The sequence below is a fragment of the Cydia pomonella genome, chromosome 2 (assembly GCF_033807575.1).
Source record: "Cydia pomonella isolate Wapato2018A chromosome 2, ilCydPomo1, whole genome shotgun sequence".
NCBI classification, from domain to species: Eukaryota; Metazoa; Arthropoda; class Insecta; order Lepidoptera; family Tortricidae; genus Cydia; species Cydia pomonella.
Genome location: NC_084704.1, coordinates 33,869,333 through 33,888,349, shown reverse-complemented (window position 1 = coordinate 33,888,349; position 19,017 = coordinate 33,869,333). Strand labels below are relative to the sequence as shown.

The window sequence follows — 19,017 nt, the reverse complement described above, 5'->3', positions numbered from 1 at the left end:
AACCACATCCACATTAATTCAATATCGATGAAGGAAGTGGAATCAGGGATAAAACGACTCAAGTCCAATTGCGCTATGGGACCGGATAACTTGCCAGCGTATGTGGTGAAAGGATGTATGGAGTACCTGAAGGCCCCTCTACACTATATTTTCAATTTGGCGCTTACCACCGGATCGTACCCTCTTTGCTGGAAAGTTTCGAGAGTGAGACCCATCCCGAAAGAGAATGATGCTACTGTCGTGGAGAACTATAGACCCATTGCCGTTCTTCCTACTTTGGCTAAGCTCTACGAATCTATCCTACACCGGGCCCTGTCAACGCAGGTAAAACCATTTTTGTGTGACGAACAGCATGGATTTAGACCTAGGCGCTCTGTCAATACGAATCTTCTCATTCTGGTTGACAATATTTCGGAGCACCTCGACAGAGGCATCCAAGTAGATGTTCTCTATTTTGATTTCGCAAAGGCTTTTGATCGCGTAGATAACGATGTGTTGTTGATGAAATTAGATCAGATTGGCTTCTCGCCCACTTTGCTAACTCTCTTCGCTAGTTATCTACGTGATCGGCAGCAGTATGTCCAGCATGGGTGTTTTGTCTCGGCCCCATATCATACGCGGTCTGGTGTCAGTCAAGGCTCCATATTAGGGCCGTTTCTGTTTGGGATCATGATAAACGACCTCAAGTCAGTTCTCCAGTCGGCTCAGTGTCTCCTATACGCTGATGATTTAAAACTAGTGTATGGAGTGGAGCAAACCACCGATTGTGAGTCCCTGCAGAAGGATATCGATGCGGTATTCCGGTGGAGTGTGGAAAACAAGCTGTCATTTAACACCACTAAGTGTTGTGTCTGCACCTTTACTCGTGCACGTATGCCAATATTTGCCAAATATTTGCTTGCATCCGAGCCCATCAATCGCGTGTTCTCCGTTAAGGATTTGGGCGTGGTTTTTGATACGCGGTTCACTTTCCATGAGCACATTACATCGCTTGCTGCTAACTGCTACCGAAAACTAGGCTACATCATTCGCAACCTTCGCGATTTTCATGACCCTACAGCAATCAAGCTCGTCTACAATGCCTTAGTAAGAAGTAAGCTAGAAACTTCCTCAATCGTTTGGCATCCCTTTGAGTCGACGTATGCACTGCTACTTGAAAAGGTTCAAAAAGCCTTCTTGAGATTTTTTTACCGTAGAACGCATGGGTACTACCCCTTCCTATACCCGACGAAGTACCTTCTAGGGACTCTAGGTTACAACTCATTGGAGGTAAGACGCAACTATAATTTGTTGACGTTTGCGTGTAAGGTGTTGCGCGGTGAGTCGGACTGTCCGGAACTGGTGAGTCGCCTGGTGCGCCTGCATGTTCCGGACGTTCCGAGGCAATCACCAAGACCGCGGCGACGCGATCTGTTGGCGGTGCCGGCGGCGCGCACCGTGTCGCGCATGAATTCTCCATTGCTTCGCTCTCTCTCACAATTGAATGCGCTCTTGACATTAGCACCGGAGTGCGACTTGATTGCGTGGCGATGGGCGGCTGTGAGAAGGGAATGCCTGAGATTCTGTGAGATGATGGATGCTAGGCCCTCAACTGTTGTTGTGTAGTTTTACGCTGTTAATTTATATAATTTCATGGCGTATTGGTTGCGACTGTAATGTTATGGAAATATGTTTGAAATAAAATAAAAATAAAATAAAATAAAAATTTTGTTTACTATTTTTTAAATACCTAAAGATACAGAGTATAGTTATATAGTCTATGAAATTTACTTACCGCTCTATCACTCCCAAATTGCCGGATCCTTTGTCCACTTTAGAAAAAATGGGCTTGACAAGTTCTTGCATGTATAGCTGCCAACAATAAAATTAAATTAGTTTTCGCTTATATTTTATTACTATTTTCATGAATTGCTTTGTTTTAATGCAAAATAATGGGTAGAATAAGAATATGAAGATGCAGATAAAATAAATTCATACTTAATAAAGTAAAAAATAAATAAATATCATACATTCTTACACAGATTGACTAAGCTCAAGAAGGCTTGTGTTGTAATATTTGTGCTTATCACACAAATAAATGCCCTTACCGGGATTCGAACCCAGGACCATCGCCTTCATAATTAATAAAGTAAGATAAGTAAGATTAAGTACTTTGTTTTGATATTGGACGATTTAGCGTCGTGTTCCCAAATGTCAAAATGTATTAAGATGGTCATACTAAACAAACTTCAATACAATACAATATAATACATCCTCTTTATTGCAGAACCTTAATAAATGTACATGGAAACAACAGACGGCCTTATCGCTACAGAGCGATCTCTTCCATTCTTCCGTATTGGGCTAACCATAACGAAAAAAATCTAATTGACACCTTGAGAACCCGATGCACAGTGTGGGATTTTCGATCAGATTTAACTATTTTCATTGTTTAATTCATCGCATTAGTCTCGTCAAATAAAAGCTCAGAATGAAACTCCAAAATTTCTATCATGCGTAGTTTTGGAGATAATCATAAACTTGAGAAATGTCCATAGAAAACATAGAAACGAAATTTCTTATTTTATGTGCATCTTTTTTGTGTCAATCTAATTTATATCTATTAGGGATATATTGAAGTATACATTTCATCAAAATAAAGTTAAAATTTCTTATTCTGGGTGACGATATAAAATTTTTTAATATATTGAAAAACTTTTTTTTGCTCGATAATCCTACATTTCTAGCATTTTATTTCTAAACGAAACTGTTCTATGCTATAAAAGGCGGTACTGAAAAAAAAATTGAATTAAAATAACGCAGGATTGCCGAGATATGCATTTTTAAATATTTGGGTCAGGGCTGTCACATAACTCCGGTGGTGTACCTAGGTGAATACCTACATAGTTAGAATGTCTGGAAATACAATGAATTATAATGATTAATATTTATTGTTTTGATATCTAAGCATTTATTCAGTACATTAAGTATTTATAAGATAAATTGTTACACCACAACGGATGTGTTGTTATGTTACTAACCAATATAGTCTTGCCTAAAAGCCTTAACTCTACAGCAGAACGAACGGTCATATCAGCACTGCGTTATATCTCTGATGAAGGATATCATGTGGTATTGGGAAGGGGTCCGCCCTCGTAAAGCAATTGCTGAAACCCAATACTTATACATGATATCTGGCGGAGCGGGGGTGAGGCGTCATGGTGCCGGTAAAGACCCATGACGCTGCTTTGCCCCGGCAGGAGCTGACCCAGGCCGGTGAATCCAGGAACAAATTCTGGCGTTATGACAGAGAGCACCACACGAGGAAAATCAATAAGCAAATTACAATCCTAGATCTTTTTCGGCGTGCGTTAGAGTCATCTGATCCTTACATTTCACATTTCTCCCTGAAAGACCGTTTAAGTAAACAAAAGCGTCAGCCTATTCCGGCAAAAGTTTTGGCCATTTTAAAACCAATCGAACCAAATTCTTCCATTGCAACAGAGGAGTCGGATGTGTCGGAATTGGAGTTAAGCACGGATTTAATTCTCACAGAAGAAATTCTACTTCATTCAGATGATGATGATAATGATGTTGACGACTGAAGACGATTCTCATTTAACTGGTTAATTCAAATTTTCTGTTAAAAACTATATTACTGTATCATGTCTTAAAGTCAATCTTGACAACCCTATTTCCATAGAAATCGGTAAAAAACTTAGAAATGTTATAAATCCTAAATCCCGCAAGATTAGCTTTTGAAATTTTGAGTAATTATAGTTAACCATATTTTAAATACATTTAATAAAAAATAAAACGCTAATATCGGAAAATGTAGGAGATATAAAAAAAAAATGTTTGAAAACTTTAGTAACTTCTAACTTTTAACTGAATGGCACTAAAATGCTGGATTTTTCGTACAATTAATGAGTATCTCTCACTAAAACTCAGAAATAAAAATTGGAACTATATTGACGGTACTTTAGTAATTATGCCAATAAACATGTTTTCTTAAGGTCATTGACCTAATCAACAAAAAAATATTGTGCATTAACTACGCAAGATAATCATTCGGGAGTTTTACACGGGGATGGAGGATATTATAATGCGTATTATAAAAATATAAAACGAGGGTGGTCAAAACTGATCGAAAATCCCACACTGTGCGATGTAGGCAAAACGTATGGGCCATGAGGTATATTTTATTTTCACGATTTTCATATCGACCCCGTGGGAAACCTTGTTCAGTATGATCATACCCTTTAGTGCATACCAAAGAGAATTTAGTATAGAGGCGTATTGTCAAAGTAAATTTTGTAGTCAACTAAGTTTACTGCCATCTTTCGAGAATAAAGTGTGGCAAGCGTCTTATAAAACTGGAAGTAGCATACATTATGGTAGCTTGCAACCATATATCCCAGTTAGACCATGGTTTTTCAAGAACAAGGGGTTTTCAAAATTAATCACGTCATGTATTATTAGGCTTCGCCTTGGATTCATTTGTTCCCCTGTGCGTTTGGCCAAAATGAGGATAAGGGACAGCTCTATTTGTGAGTGTGGACTGGACGAGGGTACTACAAATCATATTTTATTGGAGTGTCCTAAAATACGTTATCCTATATATGATTTTCTTCCTCGTGAGATTAGCCGTCCAGTAAATATAAACTTTTTACTAACTTTAGTTTTTACTCCGTTTTGTGGTATTTTGAATAAATTCCTAGCTAAAAATAATCTTAAATTGTAGTATGTATCATATTATTGTACAATAAGTTCGTAGATTTAATACTTAACTGTAGTTTGTTCTGTACATAGTGTAGTGTTCATATTGTTTAATAGTTGTATGTAGTCTATTAGTTAGTCGTAATTTGTATTTCTTTGCAGATCGGATACTCCACCGAACACTGTTTATGATCGTTATATGATAAGATTCATATACTAGCCGTGTCTTATCCAACCTCGACATTGGCAGAATCATCAACACCTTGATGGAGCCATAACACGAAAAATTTATTGATTGAACCTTAAAATGCCAAATTGTATTGAGATGACAGCCGTCACAGAACCCTTGTGAAAAATATTATAGTTGAAATACCTTTAGATCGTCATGCGCCGGCGTATTAAGTAGCCTCAGCGACAAATGTCCGAAGATTCCAGCGGCGGTTTGCCACGGCATGTAGGCCTCCTCCACGCTGAGGTACGTGGTCAGGTCGAGGCCCAGCGAGTACGGCACGAGGCCGGCCGAGGCCAGCGCCGACACGTCGTCCAGCAGGTGCGAGCGGTCTGATATCGTTAGCTGCAATAATATACAATGTCTTTGTATTCACCATGGACCTAGAATACTAAGGACGTAGTTTCGCTAAAACACAAATAGGATTCCATCATCCACCAATTTTCTAGTATTTACGCGTGACACACTCACATTGACAGTTATCTCTATGGCCTCATCCACCAATCTGCCGTCAGTGCATTAATTGTTCGAAGAAAAAAATTTAATACGTGCGTGGTCAGGGCGTCACTTGAACTAACCACATAATATGTACCACCTTTACAACTGGTTTGTGACATGCAATAAATGATTCTATTATATTCTATTCTATTCTAATGTTGCAAAAATTATACCGTTCGAAAGAAAAAAAAGCCGGATAAATGTATCTTTCGTAAAATACGATATTAATCCATGAAGTTGTACCTAAAGTGAAAGCCGCTCTCATTTTTTTTTGCAATACTAAATTGAACCTTATCCGCGAGCTAGAAAGGTGTTCGTACCAAACTAGAGAAAATGTACTCAATCCGCCTAGGTATACATTCGTGACACGCACACATTGAATCCTTCCGCCATTGCAGTGTCACAGCTGGTCGTCAGTTGCGCGGCCTCTGTTAAATTGTTCCTCTATGGTATACACGTATAGTGGAGCCGTTTACCACGTATAGTACGATGAACTTTATCTACAAACGTCATCTTAGTTCCGAAGAATACTTGCCGGCCGCCCGAATTATCATTTGGAACTAAGCGATTTAGTTCGACGCACATTTTAGAAGGGCTTGTTTGAGCTACTGTAACTTGTGAAATGTTTAAAGGAGCGCTATTATTTTGATGTCAATTTTTAGTATATCGTGTACTACGAGTATCACTTACCAATTAAAAAAGTACAGGTCAACGACCTCCTTTTCAAAAAAAAAGGTAAAAAATAACGAAGACTATTTTTCTTTTGGAGTAATTGTTTCTCTGTGGCATTTATGCTTGAAATATATGGCATAATTCATATGCTATTGAATGATAATTTTTCTTTAAATGTGCAACGGGTAAAGGAACAGATAATGGTACATTTACCAAGTGCAGTCGTGTTTGGCGCCATACAATTTTAAATGGGTGCATTTTTAAAATGGTTGAAAAATAACATAGTTATGGGAGGTGTTTTGTCGATAAAATTAATCGTAGTATACGTGGTTAACGGCTCCACTATACGTGTACAAACACATTGTATAATACAATAAATATCAAACAAAATGTTCAGCGCTGGAGAAGTCAAATCACGTCGACTGTTTATTAGGAGCTAAAATAAAAAAGTACTATAGCAGGTACCTGACTTATGGGACTAAAACTAGTTTATATATTACAATTTACTTACTTGATACGTATCAACTTCATGCAGGCAAGCTGTATAGCTGACCATAAAACTTCTTACCAACCGCCTGAGTCAAACAACCTGCACTTACCTGATCAGATCTCGCCTTCAGCTGCTGTACCAAGCTCTGCCACATCTCCTGTGGGTAGTTGACGCGGTAGTACCCCACTTGGTTGTTATTAATCTTGAGCCAAGTAGCGTCCGGCTCAGATATTTCAACTGCGACAGAACAAAGTGATAGTCAGTTGATTGACCGAGCAAGCACGAAGCGCGAGCGATGCATCTCCATTGCAGCTTGGGTATTAAGGCTTTTTTAAATTCAGTTTTTGATTTTTTTCAAAATGGCGGAGCTCCTGAGGTTTGCGAGACAGCTCACAGAGTCACTAGAGAAATAAAAATGAATTTTTTTGCCCTCCGGGCGGAAAGCGTCTACTTTGCTCCCGCTGCGCTAAACGAAGTTGCCGCTTTCCGCCTCCGTCGAGCAGAAAAAAAGTATGCGCACCACGGGAGGAAACGTAGTGCATTCCATCCCGCGTGTTTGCCACCCTCTCCTTCGGCTCGGGTAACAATTTTACACGCCGCAGGCAATTTCCTACTTTTCCTCCCTTGGGACACAAATAACTATTTTTGTAGATCAATACTTTAAAAGTGATAGAAATATTATAAACGCTATAAAATAAACAAATAAATAAAATTTCATTAGCAACATACCGTTTTCCTTTTTGTCACCGAACCAGATGACTTTTTCGTTGACGCCATTATTAGTTTTGTATGTAACAGGCACGAACCATCTATAACTGTAGAAAAACCAATCATACAGGATAATTTTTTAGTCGCAAATCAAAACAATTTCCGAATAAAGCTTCCTTAGCACGGAGCGCCAAGTCACACAATTATTAGCTCTATAATTCATAATTAATTTTAAAAAGTTGACCAATTTTTCATCAAATAAGGTATGAAAGATGGTAAGGAATGAAATCTCCATGTACCAAAAAGTATCATCAAAAAACCTTAAATAGGTGGCGCTACAATACCTAGAATACTTGAACAAAAAAATCAAATCATAGACAGCGCACTTCACTCCGTCAATAACGCCTAGGTTCTTAGCTATTCCAGTGCTACTCTGGAGAGATTTGGAACTATTATTTATAGCTGACAGCTGGACACTTTTGCAACAGTTCTACCATAAGAGTTTTTACTCCTTACAATTCCACAATCCATAAAATAAGGTCACCCCATTGGTCACGTGACTTTGACCGCCATAGACGTCAATTGACGTGACCGACTGCAGCCCAATATGTACCTTCGTACATTCCGACAAGGTTCACGATAACGCGCCGCGCACGATAGGCGTGACATTGGACCCGGGTACGTCCTTAAACTACGTCCAAAAGAGAGGTATGGGCATTGTGAATGTCATCTCGCTTTGTGTGGTAGGGCACAGCCAGTGGATGTCATTCCAGATCTAGAGCAGAGCCCAACTGGAGAAGTACCTCCACCTTACAGCCAAATAACACTAGACCCTACTCATAGTGTTGTGTTCCTGCCGGTGAGTAAGGTTGCCAGAGCTCAATGCGGGGGGGCGGGTTTAGGGTCGGCAACGCGCATGTAACTCCTCTGGAGTTGCAGGCGTGCATAGGCTACGGAGGCTGCTTACCATCAGGCGGGCCGTATGCTTGTTTGCCACCGAAGTAGTATTAAAAAAAAAAAAAACATTCTACAAGTTAATGGCAGTGTTTACCTAAATCTAAAACCTGAAAAACCTAGAAAAGGAGTACCATGACGACTTTTACGAAAAAGTACATGTCGGTGACGGCATTTCAAGTCATCAGTCTTGAAATATGCACGAACGAAAACCTAGGAAACGAGTTAAGAGTCCCCGGGAACTCGGCCAAATTTCACCTTCCCATACAAACGGAGTTTCGTTCTCATTTTAAAACTATGTGTTGGATTGTAATGAAACTTTACACATCTACTCGTAGTTCTGTAATTAGTTTATATAGCTCGAGTTTATAAAACAAACGAAATAGAGCAAAAACAAGTTTTGTATTAAAAACTTAAATTATCTGTGTTTTTGTAATTAATAATATAATCCGCAGGGCAGCTTGTGGCGAGCTGTTGGGGAGTAACGACCCCACGGACCCGAGTACTCCCGAGAGTCGGTCAGGGTCTCCGTCTCCGGCGTGTCTTCGTCGGTCGGAGTGGACCCCAAGGGGACCCGCAGGACTCTCAGCTCTGGCTTGCCTTCATTGGCCGTCCAGAGAGGAGTCGTTAGAGCTAAATGCTCCAGGGGTGGAAGTGAAAACTTGCATAAGACGCGAGTTGGCACAGTCGCTGTTATCAGCCACTGGGTAGAAAGCGGCGCACACCTCTCGACACCCCTGAGCCGCTCACACCGGTGTTGCTCCTGGTCGTCTTCAGGACGGCATTTTCAGGGGCCCATCTAGTGGGCGGCGAGTCACCGCCTGCCTCGATAACTAGTGGAAACATTGTTATGGCAGGTGTCCGGACGTTTTTGCAATAACCCAGTCTCATTGTCCACCCAAACTTCAATCCATAGACCGTTATACTGTTAATTTTTACTACAATAGTCCCAATGCCTGCTGCGACCGGTTCATGGGTGTCTATTGTTGCGCCTGTGAACGGGTTCCAGCAGGCGTTCTACATGACATTAAAGCTCTCCAAGGGGCCTCTACGTGTTGGATCTATATCCCCACGCAAGCCTATCAAAAGACCGGGATTTATAGGCCCGTGAAATCCAAGGAGATATAATAATAAATAAATATTATAGGACATTATTACACAAATTGACTAAGTCCCACAGTAAGCTAATAAGGCTTGTGTTGAGGGTACTTAGACAACGATATATATAATATATAAATATTTATAAATACTTAAATACATAGAAAACATACATGACTCAGGAACAAATATCCATGCTCATTACACGAATACATGAACTTACCAGGATTTGAACCCGGGACCATCAGCTTCGTAGGCAGGGTCACTACCCACTAGGCCAAACCGGTCGTCAAACGTCAAATTATTGTATCTCAGGCTACATAAACTAATTACAGGACTAGATACACCTCATCCAATTGTAAGTAGACAGTTTCAGAGCAATCTATCTAGTCGTGTTAAAATGAGAGCATAACTACGTTTTTAATACAGTTGCTCAAAAAGTGCTACATTACGTAGCTGTTTAGCGTGCGGAAAGTTGGATTTCGCGAACTAGTGCTTTTTACTTTTCCACTTGTTCCAATTCATGACTACTTATTGATGAGTGTTAATGTTAGTTTCCTTTAAAAGTCGTAATCAACATAAAAACCTATTGTTAAGGTAAGAATAATAAATATATGCATATTTCATATTTTATTACTTACCTCTTCATCATTATAACACGTTTATTTTTTAATACTGAATATAGAAAAACCGTTCTTAATAAACTATCTGAATGGAACGGAATAGCTGCCGAAACGCCTGACAACGCCTGTCATAGACGAGGCGTTCTTTCATACTGCCATAATGTTTTAAGTTTCCAAAGGCAACATACGATACACAAATAATCGTAAATAATGATACTTAGGTTATAATAGTGTAATATTTTTGTTTACAATTGTTCCTATCTTATAGAACATGCATAAAAAAGTACTTGTTGTTTTTCTTATTTTTTCGCAACTGTATTAAAAATCGTCGTTCTATACACGTGCGGAAATGTCATTCTTCACTCGTCCCCGATATCTCGGTACTCGTGAAGTAATGACATACTTTCTGCACTAGCATCGAAATGTACTATTGTATAAAGAACCGAGCTTGCTCGGGATTCTTAACCTTTTGAACGCTTTCTCTCTCGCATCAAAATGTGGCATACACGCCAACATCTCAACTAGTGAAACACGAATCTTATCTGTCAACAGTAAAATTGCTTTGACAGCGTCTGCCATGAACCCTTTAGTGGTCGTTGTCGTGGTGGGCACGACTGCACACGACCACTTTAGTGGCTCTTGGCGTTCAAAGGGTTAAGGAAAAAACCGGCCAAGAGCATGTCGGGCCATGCTCTGAGTAGGGTTCCGTAGTTACTCTTCCGTCACAATAAGCTAAACTGGAGCTTAAAGTATGGTAGATTGTTAAGCAAGGGATGAAATGTGGGTGTACGTCTTTTTACTATGAAGGGGACACTTTTTGCGATAACTCAAAAACAGCTGATCATATCCGCTATAGTTTTCATTTAATGTCTTTCTTAAGCTCTACTTCCAAGATTTTTTTCAAATGGACCTATGGTTCAAAAGTTAGAGGGGGGGACACATTTTTTTTTTTCTTTCGGAGCAATTATCTCCGAATATATTCACTTTATCAAGAATTGTTTGTTGAAGACCCCTATTAGTTTTGAAAGACCTTTCCAACGTTATCCCACACTGTAGGGTTGAAGCAAAAAAAAATCACCCCCACTTTACGTGTAGGGGAGGTACCCTAAAAAAAAAATTTTTTAGATTTTATTGTACGACTTTGTCGGCTTTATTGATTTATATATCCATGCCAAATTTCAGCTTTCTAGCACTAACGACCACGGAGCAAAGTCTCGGACAGACAGACAGACAGACGGACATGGCGAAACTATAAGGGTTCCTAGTTGACTACGGAACCCTAAAAAGTGCGTGTGTGCCATCTTGGATTTCAATGTGGTAATCAGTTTGCTCGATCAGTTCATTCATTGTTCACAGTGCAATTCGCCTTTATAAATAGGTAAATGGAATATCTTTGACGACCAGTCTGGCCTAGTGGGTAGTGACCCTGCCTATGAAGCCGATGGGCCCGGGTTCAAATCCTGGTAAGGGCATGTATTCGTGTGATGAGCATGGATATTTGTTCCTGAGTCATGGATGTTTTCTATGTATTTAAGTATTTATAAATATTTATATATTATATATATCGTTGTCTAAGTACCCTCAATACAAGCCTTATTGAGCTTACTGTGGAACTTAGTCAATTTGCGTAATATGTATGTATATGTATGTATCTTACTTATAATCGGAATCATTGGGTGACGTAGCCTCTGGGTCCAAGAGGAACCGCGATTGCGTGACGCGGTATGTGGTGTTCGTCTTGCTCACCGTCAGGACCGGGTAGCCCATCTGTCGCGTCCATGTATCCATTATGTATCTGAAAATTATTTATATTTATAAACAATACCCCACAATAAGTTATAGTACTGCCGTACAGAAAAGAAACTGCCCACAAAGCCGAACTTTGACAGCGATTCAGGGACGAATCATGCTGTCCCTTTCTTATATATGATACTATCGCTATCGGCTATTTAGGGTTGTAAAATCCAAGTCATTATTTTATCTGTGGTACACGCAAAGGGACGTCAAGTTGTGCGAACCCTAATTGCTCGGAGTAATGCTGAGCCGAACGGAGTCGGGAATGCCCGAAAGGAACAGTTTTGCCCCCCTGACAATACTGGCTCTGATCCTAATAGGCCAATCAACCTAGATACAAAAAAACGTTTTGAGGAATTCATTCCCAGCAAGCTGGAAATCGTTTTAATACATTCATTTGGTCCTAAATGTGTGATATCCGAATTTGCGCAAGCCCAGGACGTGTGCATAGCTTTTGGGAACCTTCGAAGATACATTTTTCCGTGGATTGCCAAACCACTCGCTGTAGAAGGTACCCACCATGAATTACAATGGCAGTACCAGCAAGGTTTGGTGGATTACACACTGGTGAAAAAGGCGTTATCGGATTTTAACATGATCATACCAAATAAGGAAATTCAAAAACGCACCCATTTATTACAACTTTGACTAGGTATGAATTCGTATTAAGGTACCTTTCCAGTCATTAGTTATAAATTTTCATCATGATGAAAGCATTCTTACTCAATCTGAAACGAAGACCTTCGCTAACGCTTGGTCAATTAAAGAGAGTTTTATCTGACAAGCACTTTATGTAGTACTTTCGTGAGATTATCGGAATTGATCTTCCAAAAGTAGGTATTCAAGGGCAACGAGCTATATAAAATTATTATCAACATTTCGAAGAGCTGCGGTGGCAGCATGGTTCCATTTTTATCACTTGTCACTATGCCTGTCACTTTCGCACTTACATACTTGTTAGAACGTGACAGCCATGGTGACAAATGATAAAGAGCCGACCATCTTAGGGCTACTGGAAGTTGAAGAATGGGATATTTTATTATAAGACAGGTTCTAAATTATTATTATTATTACTTGGTTTTAGACAGGCAGCTGATGCTGGTACGTCTAAATCAGAGTTCACTACACGATTTCACTGCTTAGCTAGTCTGTCAAGTTGTTTTTTTAAATGTTAAAACTCACGTAAGATTAAGATCGGGGTTGTCCTTCTTGAAGTAGGGCTCCAGCGACGCGAGCAGGTCCTGCGTCACCGTGTTCCCAAACTTGTGTTTCTTGAGGTAGTCCGAGACGCCCCTGCGGAAATTCTCCTCGCCTATGAAACCTTCCAGCATACGTAATACTGATGAACCCTGTCGAAATTATTAGTATGCAGAATTTTTTTCGTCGTAACTATACTCTTGCAAACCAACTTTGCCAGTAGAAAGGAGCGAAAGGACAATCCCACAGGCCTCATTTACCTTATTGTAGGAAATGGAGTCGAATATGGCGGTGATCTGATCTGGTGTGTCCACAGTTTGCACGATGGGATGGCTCGACAGCTTCGCGTCCGTCACCATGACGGAGTGCATCCCTTTCAAAAATTGATCCAGCTGAAAAATTGACGTTATTATTTTCGTTTCGCAATAAAAATGGTCTAAGAACTTGCCCGAAAAAATACTTGAAATTTATTTAAGATGCATGTCGAATAAGATGTTTACAAGCTCTTTCACCGCATGTAATTCTTGTGGTGGTACACATACTCTACTCATGGGCGTCGCCAGCCGATGGGATAGGGGGGGCAGTTGATATGTTCGATGGCCAAGGGGAGGGGGAGGGGCATATATTTAGTTACAAATGTTACTCTAGGGGTAGGCAGCTGCCTCCCCCTGCCACTTCCTTTCTTGCTGTGTCTCATGTGTCTTAGCGAAGTACGTATTTAAATACCCAAGTTCTTGCCTATGACGGACTTTCCAACCAAAAGTTGAATATGCCACATTGACCTTGGCTTACCTTAGCCTAGAAAAACGGGACTGCTTTAGTGAGTGTACCGTAATACCCTTATCTCTTTATCCGGTTGCCTGACGTGTATTCATCAATGGAAACTTGAGTTACATTTCAGTTCACGCGTCTAGGGTGACGTGATGTATTTAGTAGCTTATTATGAAATAATTCGAGCTTTTCGTCTATAAATCGCTTCTAACCAGGCAACTGCAAAAAGCTAACAGGTGCCAATTTGCGTTATCTTATTTTAATTTTAACGGTAGATCGTCCTAACCCGGGTACGTCCTTAAACTACGTCCAAAAGAGAGGTATGGGCATTGTGAATGTCATCTCGCTTTGTGTGGTAGGGCACAGCCAGTGGATGTCATTCCAGATCTAGAGCAGAGCCCAACTGGGGAAGTACCTCCACCTTACAGAAAACAGCAGCCAAATAACACTAGACCCTACTTATAGTGTCGTGTTCCTGCCGGTGAGTAAGGTTACCAGAGCTCAACGAGGGGGGCGGGTTTAGGGTCGGCAACGCGCATGTAACTCCTCTGGAGTTGCAGGCGTACATGGGTTACGGAGACTGCTTACCATCAGGCGGGCCGTATGCTTGTTTGCCACCGACGTAGTATTAAAAAAAAACCTCCAACTGGAAGACAGCCCGTAGACCGCCGAAGACGTCAACTGACGCGCGTGGCTACACCCGAATAACCTTCGTGCATTCCGACAAGGTTACGCACGCACGCTAGGCGTGGCGGTCAGAGGGTTAACGGGTCCAAAAACGTACAAATTATCTCAATACATCTGAATCTCAGGAGAGTTTCTAGTTAAAATTTCACTTGGTCTCACCATAGTCCAGGAAGGCTCGATGGCGTTCAAGCACTTGACCTGCATGTAGGAGGCGAAGCCCTCGTTCAGCCACAAGTCGTCCCACCACTTCATAGTCACTGTGAACAGATAAATATAAATTAATATAGTCTGGCAAACACAACTTGTCAGTCAGTAAGAAGCAGGAAAACTATACTCATCCCTTTCTTTTGGGTGCTAGTACCAGCGTAAGACAAAGACAGTATGGTTCTCTCTGTAAATGAAATAGTCCTGGGCCAAACTATTAATAACCTATCTACCTGAAGGTCAGCTACATGACATTCCTTTTAATTAGAAAAACGCCGAACTTTTAAACTTTGAAAATAATGAATATTTCTTGTACTAAAAGACGTCTATTACCAGACGTCATTTAGTACAAGAAATATTCAAGGAATAAATAAAATAAAAATCATTGCCTCGGGCTCTGACTGGCTTTGACCGACCTTTCAGTGTGAAGAACGCCGCAAGAGTCATGTATGTAATAAGAGCGCGCATCTAAATGTCAGGCTTCACCCGACCTTTTCGTATATGTATGAAAGTGCGCTCTCTGAATGTTCCGACCTTATAGCGAGAAGGGCACCGCAGGCGCCCTGTATATTAGAGCGCACGAAGCACGCTCTGAATGTCAGGCTTCGCTCGACATTTTAGAATGGAGGGCACCGCAGGCGCCTCGTATATAAGTGCGAGCGAAGCGCGCTCTGAATGTTCCGATCTTACAATGTGAAGGGCACCGCAGGCGCCTTGCATATTAGAGCGCACGAAGCACGCTCTGAAAGTCAAGATTCGCTCGACCTTTTAGAATGAAGGGCACCGCAGGCGCCCCGTATGTAAGTGCTAGCAAAGCGCGCTCTGAATGTCCCGACCTCTTAGTGCGAAGAGCGTCGCAGGAGTCATGCATGTAAGAGCGCGCGACGCAGTCATATGCCAGTGGCCCGGCCCAATACCATAGAACAAAACTAGAAACCCGAAGAAGCACGAAGCACGTTCTGAATATCAGCCTTCGCTCGACCTTTTAGAATTGAGGGCAAAGCAGGCGCCCCATATGTAAATGCGAGCGAAGCGCGCTCTGAATGTCCCGACCTCTTAGTGCGAAGAGCGCTGCAGGAGTCATGTAAGTAAAAGCGGGCGAAGCAGTCATATGCCAGCGGCATGCGACCAACTCCCATAGAAAACTAGAAACAGGGCCACACAATGACAATTGCCATCCCCATTCACGTACCTAAGTTCCCGAACCACATGTGCGCCAGCTCGTGCGCGATGGTGTTGGCGACGCTGACCTTGTTCTGCGCAGAGGCCGTGGCCTCGTCCACGAGGAACGAAGTCTCGCGGTACGTCACCAGGCCCCAGTGCTCCGTGGCTCCCGATATGTAGTCAGGGATGGCTATCATGTCTGCAATGTAATGAGAATAATAGACTATGGCTCTGTGAGCTGTAGAACTCCCAAACCACTATATTAGGTAGCTTACGCCATTTTGAAAATGTTTAAGACTGAATCGACCACAAAGATCTATCTAATTATATATCTTGCTCATAAAACTTCACGAGAACCGAACGAGAAAAACGATCTGTAGTCTTCTACAGTTCTCTTGAAAAGCTATATTTATAGGAGACATACGAAAGCATTTTCGCCCAAGCTGAAATGAAGCCCCTCAACTTTGCTCGGTCAATAAAGCGTTTTCTCAGCCTGCGGGCTCCTGAAAGGAGCCCCTAAAACGTCACAAGATTCTTACACAGGTATTCATGCTATGGGAATCACATCACATGAATAAAGTTTGGAAACCATTAAGATACACAACAAACACAATTACAACTATGGTCGAAATTACGTAGTTTTTTAAGACCCTTCGTATAGACCCCTTGTGCATATCGCCCTTCTATAAACAGTTTTGAAATTTAGTAAATAATTATGTTAATAAGAGTACAGGCGAGTAAAAGTTTCTGTTAAAATCCCATTTCCATGTCCAGATCATTTGACGTTTGGTACGAACCGCCGCCATCTTGAAAAATGTGTTTTCTCCTGAAGCATTTCAACTTTTACTCTTCATCACTGTGTAAATGTAATCTAGGGCAACATTAAAGCTTATTCAATTCTAAATAAAAAGTACACGTTTGCGGAAAACCTAATGGAGTAACATAACCAACTTATAGTAAGAAACTATTAACAAACCTAGTTTGGGCAGAGGAAATGGCACTTCATAATACTGTATATAGAATTCAGTCGCTCTCTTTCCAATACTCTGAGCAAAATCAATTTTATGTGTCTGGTCCTTCTGCGCGAACGATCTCAATATAAAGTTACTTCCTATACCACTGGAGTTGATCTCTGTTTCTTTAGAGGCAAAGTCACAAATCACGAAACATGCTAAGTATGTTGACATGGGAACGCTAGTTGCAAACGTCACAACATCTGAGGACGTTGTATTATCGTGAGATCTGGATATTTCCTGAAAGGAATAGAAGAGTATAATTTAATTTTAAGCTTATTTATAGATGTGCCTAGTGCCTTGACTCGTATTGTCATTGCATTAAAGGTTAGATTTGACAAATCTGCGCGTCATCATGGATGACACGAACTATATTATATTAATATGTGTATGTTAATTTTAAACATGTGTGTGTAAATGTGAAAACATGTATTCTTCAAGTGCACAGCTAATGAAATTACACATGCACCAAGCAATATAAAGCTTATAAATGGACGGACCACATCAGTATGAAAGCAAAAGAATGTAAATGATCATATATGATTTATAATTGTTATATATTTGCAGTAACTTATTTATCAAAAGTGTTTTTCAATAAAACTACGGAACCCTAAAAACGCGTCAAAATTGCTTACCTTCATTCTAATGCTAAAAAAAACAATATACAAACTGTAGTTGTAGAACTTACATTCATATTGGAGAGGGCTACATAATTCTCCGGTTTCACAAGAGTGATATCATAAGTAGCTTTGAAATCCGGCTCGTCAAAGCAAGGGAACGCTTGCCGGGCATATGTTGGCTGAAACTTGCTTGCCACCATTGTTCTGAAATAAATGAATTGAAATAAATTGCATAATATTCTCCTACTAATTGCATATAGTCTGCAAACTTAAGTCTCGGTACCTCTGTACTTTTGTTTTGTTTAACCCTTTAATGGTCACACAAGTATCAGATATCACGGAAACTTGAACACTGTCATTTTGAAATGAAGTTTAAAATCATTTTTAAAGGGTGATCATTTTAGCAATATAAAATTTTGGCCCGTTAAAGTTATTATTTAATTGACAATTTAAATTACACCAAAGACACATTATTATTATTTATTGACATTTTATTATTTTTACGGTCATCCAGTTATGTTTGTGTTTGTGATTTCTGTATGTACTAACATAGTCTTGTAAGTTAAGTTGTGTAATACTAACATTTTTATGGGCTTTGGCTGAAATAAACAATTTAATAAAATAAAATAATAAGTTTTTTTTTTCGTTTTGGGCATCCTTATTTAAATGAAAAGATCACACTACCTATGTTTAAGAAATTGTCTAACATTTTGTATGCTTAGAAAACATAATTTAATTTAATTTTAAATTTACGGGGCAAAGCTGGAAATCTAAAAAATAAGCATGGGAAAGTTTAGACTTGTGACACTATAAACATCAAAATTACGTACTTGCCATCTCTCAGGCGTGAAGAATAGAATCCAACAATTTTCTGTGTTAATTTGCCTTCAAAATCTATATCTATCTGGTAACTCCCCGGGCTCAAAGGGTCATTAAACTCAATCAAAAGTTGTTCAAGTTTTTCCACCTCCATATATTTAAATACTGGTATTTCTCTATCACCCCTGAACACTTGAACTTTACTTATATCTAAGAACTTGGAATGCAAGTTCACATAGTTCTTTTCCTGCTTTATAACGATGTTGATTTTAACGTTTCCTTGAAAAATACCGGTGTCTAAGTTAGGCTTCAACAATAATTTGTAGTTCACCGGACGAACTAGGGAAGAAAGCCTTTCGAAAAGTGTTATATGTAATGGCGGACCCATTATTAAACAACGTTCAAACACACTGATACTAGTAATTTGTTGAGTTTTTAGCCAATAAAACGAGAAAAGAATGATCGTATAATGATAAACACTTTTTGACGTTACAGTGACGTTGACGTTTAAGACAGCTGAAGTTGACAAGCTGAAGAGATACTGACAGTAAAGAGAAGTGTTTTAATAACTTAAAATTAAACATTAATTATTGTCAATAGGTCTCTACATACCTTACAACAAATCGCATGCGATTTCGCATTGGAGAAAACTGTGAAGAGCTCAGTAATATAGAAGTTATTATCTTGATATGAAATATTATTACTTGTCCTGTTTCTACGTTTTGCCAGACACTTTCTGACATCTATTTTTATTTCCTTATTCACAATATTCTTTCCA

The 19,017-nt window shown here is 40.0% G+C and overlaps 1 protein-coding gene across 3 annotated transcripts in view; it reads right to left on the bottom strand.

Annotated features, from left to right (window-relative positions):
• The window catches only part of LOC133515452 (glutamyl aminopeptidase-like), a 34,971-nt gene that overhangs the window by 7,509 nt on the left and 8,445 nt on the right, over positions 1–19,017 (bottom strand). For 2 of the 3 annotated variants that reach the window (XM_061848001.1, XM_061848003.1), the window contains 11 exons: positions 17,489–17,624; positions 16,764–17,040; positions 15,816–15,986; positions 14,579–14,676; positions 13,222–13,353; positions 12,947–13,113; positions 11,628–11,765; positions 7,317–7,402; positions 6,697–6,824; positions 5,072–5,272; positions 1,775–1,851 (listed from right to left, as the gene is read on the bottom strand). In XM_061848001.1, coding sequence (XP_061703985.1) covers positions 1,775–1,851; positions 5,072–5,272; positions 6,697–6,824; positions 7,317–7,402; positions 11,628–11,765; positions 12,947–13,113; positions 13,222–13,353; positions 14,579–14,676; positions 15,816–15,986; positions 16,764–17,040; positions 17,489–17,624 — 1,611 coding nt within the window. Of the gene's footprint in view, positions 1–1,774; positions 1,852–5,071; positions 5,273–6,696; positions 6,825–7,316; positions 7,403–11,627; positions 11,766–12,946; positions 13,114–13,221; positions 13,354–14,578; positions 14,677–15,815; positions 15,987–16,763; positions 17,041–17,488; positions 17,625–18,250; positions 18,757–19,017 lie in introns of those variants that run through there. The other variant, XM_061848002.1, reaches the window with a different exon arrangement.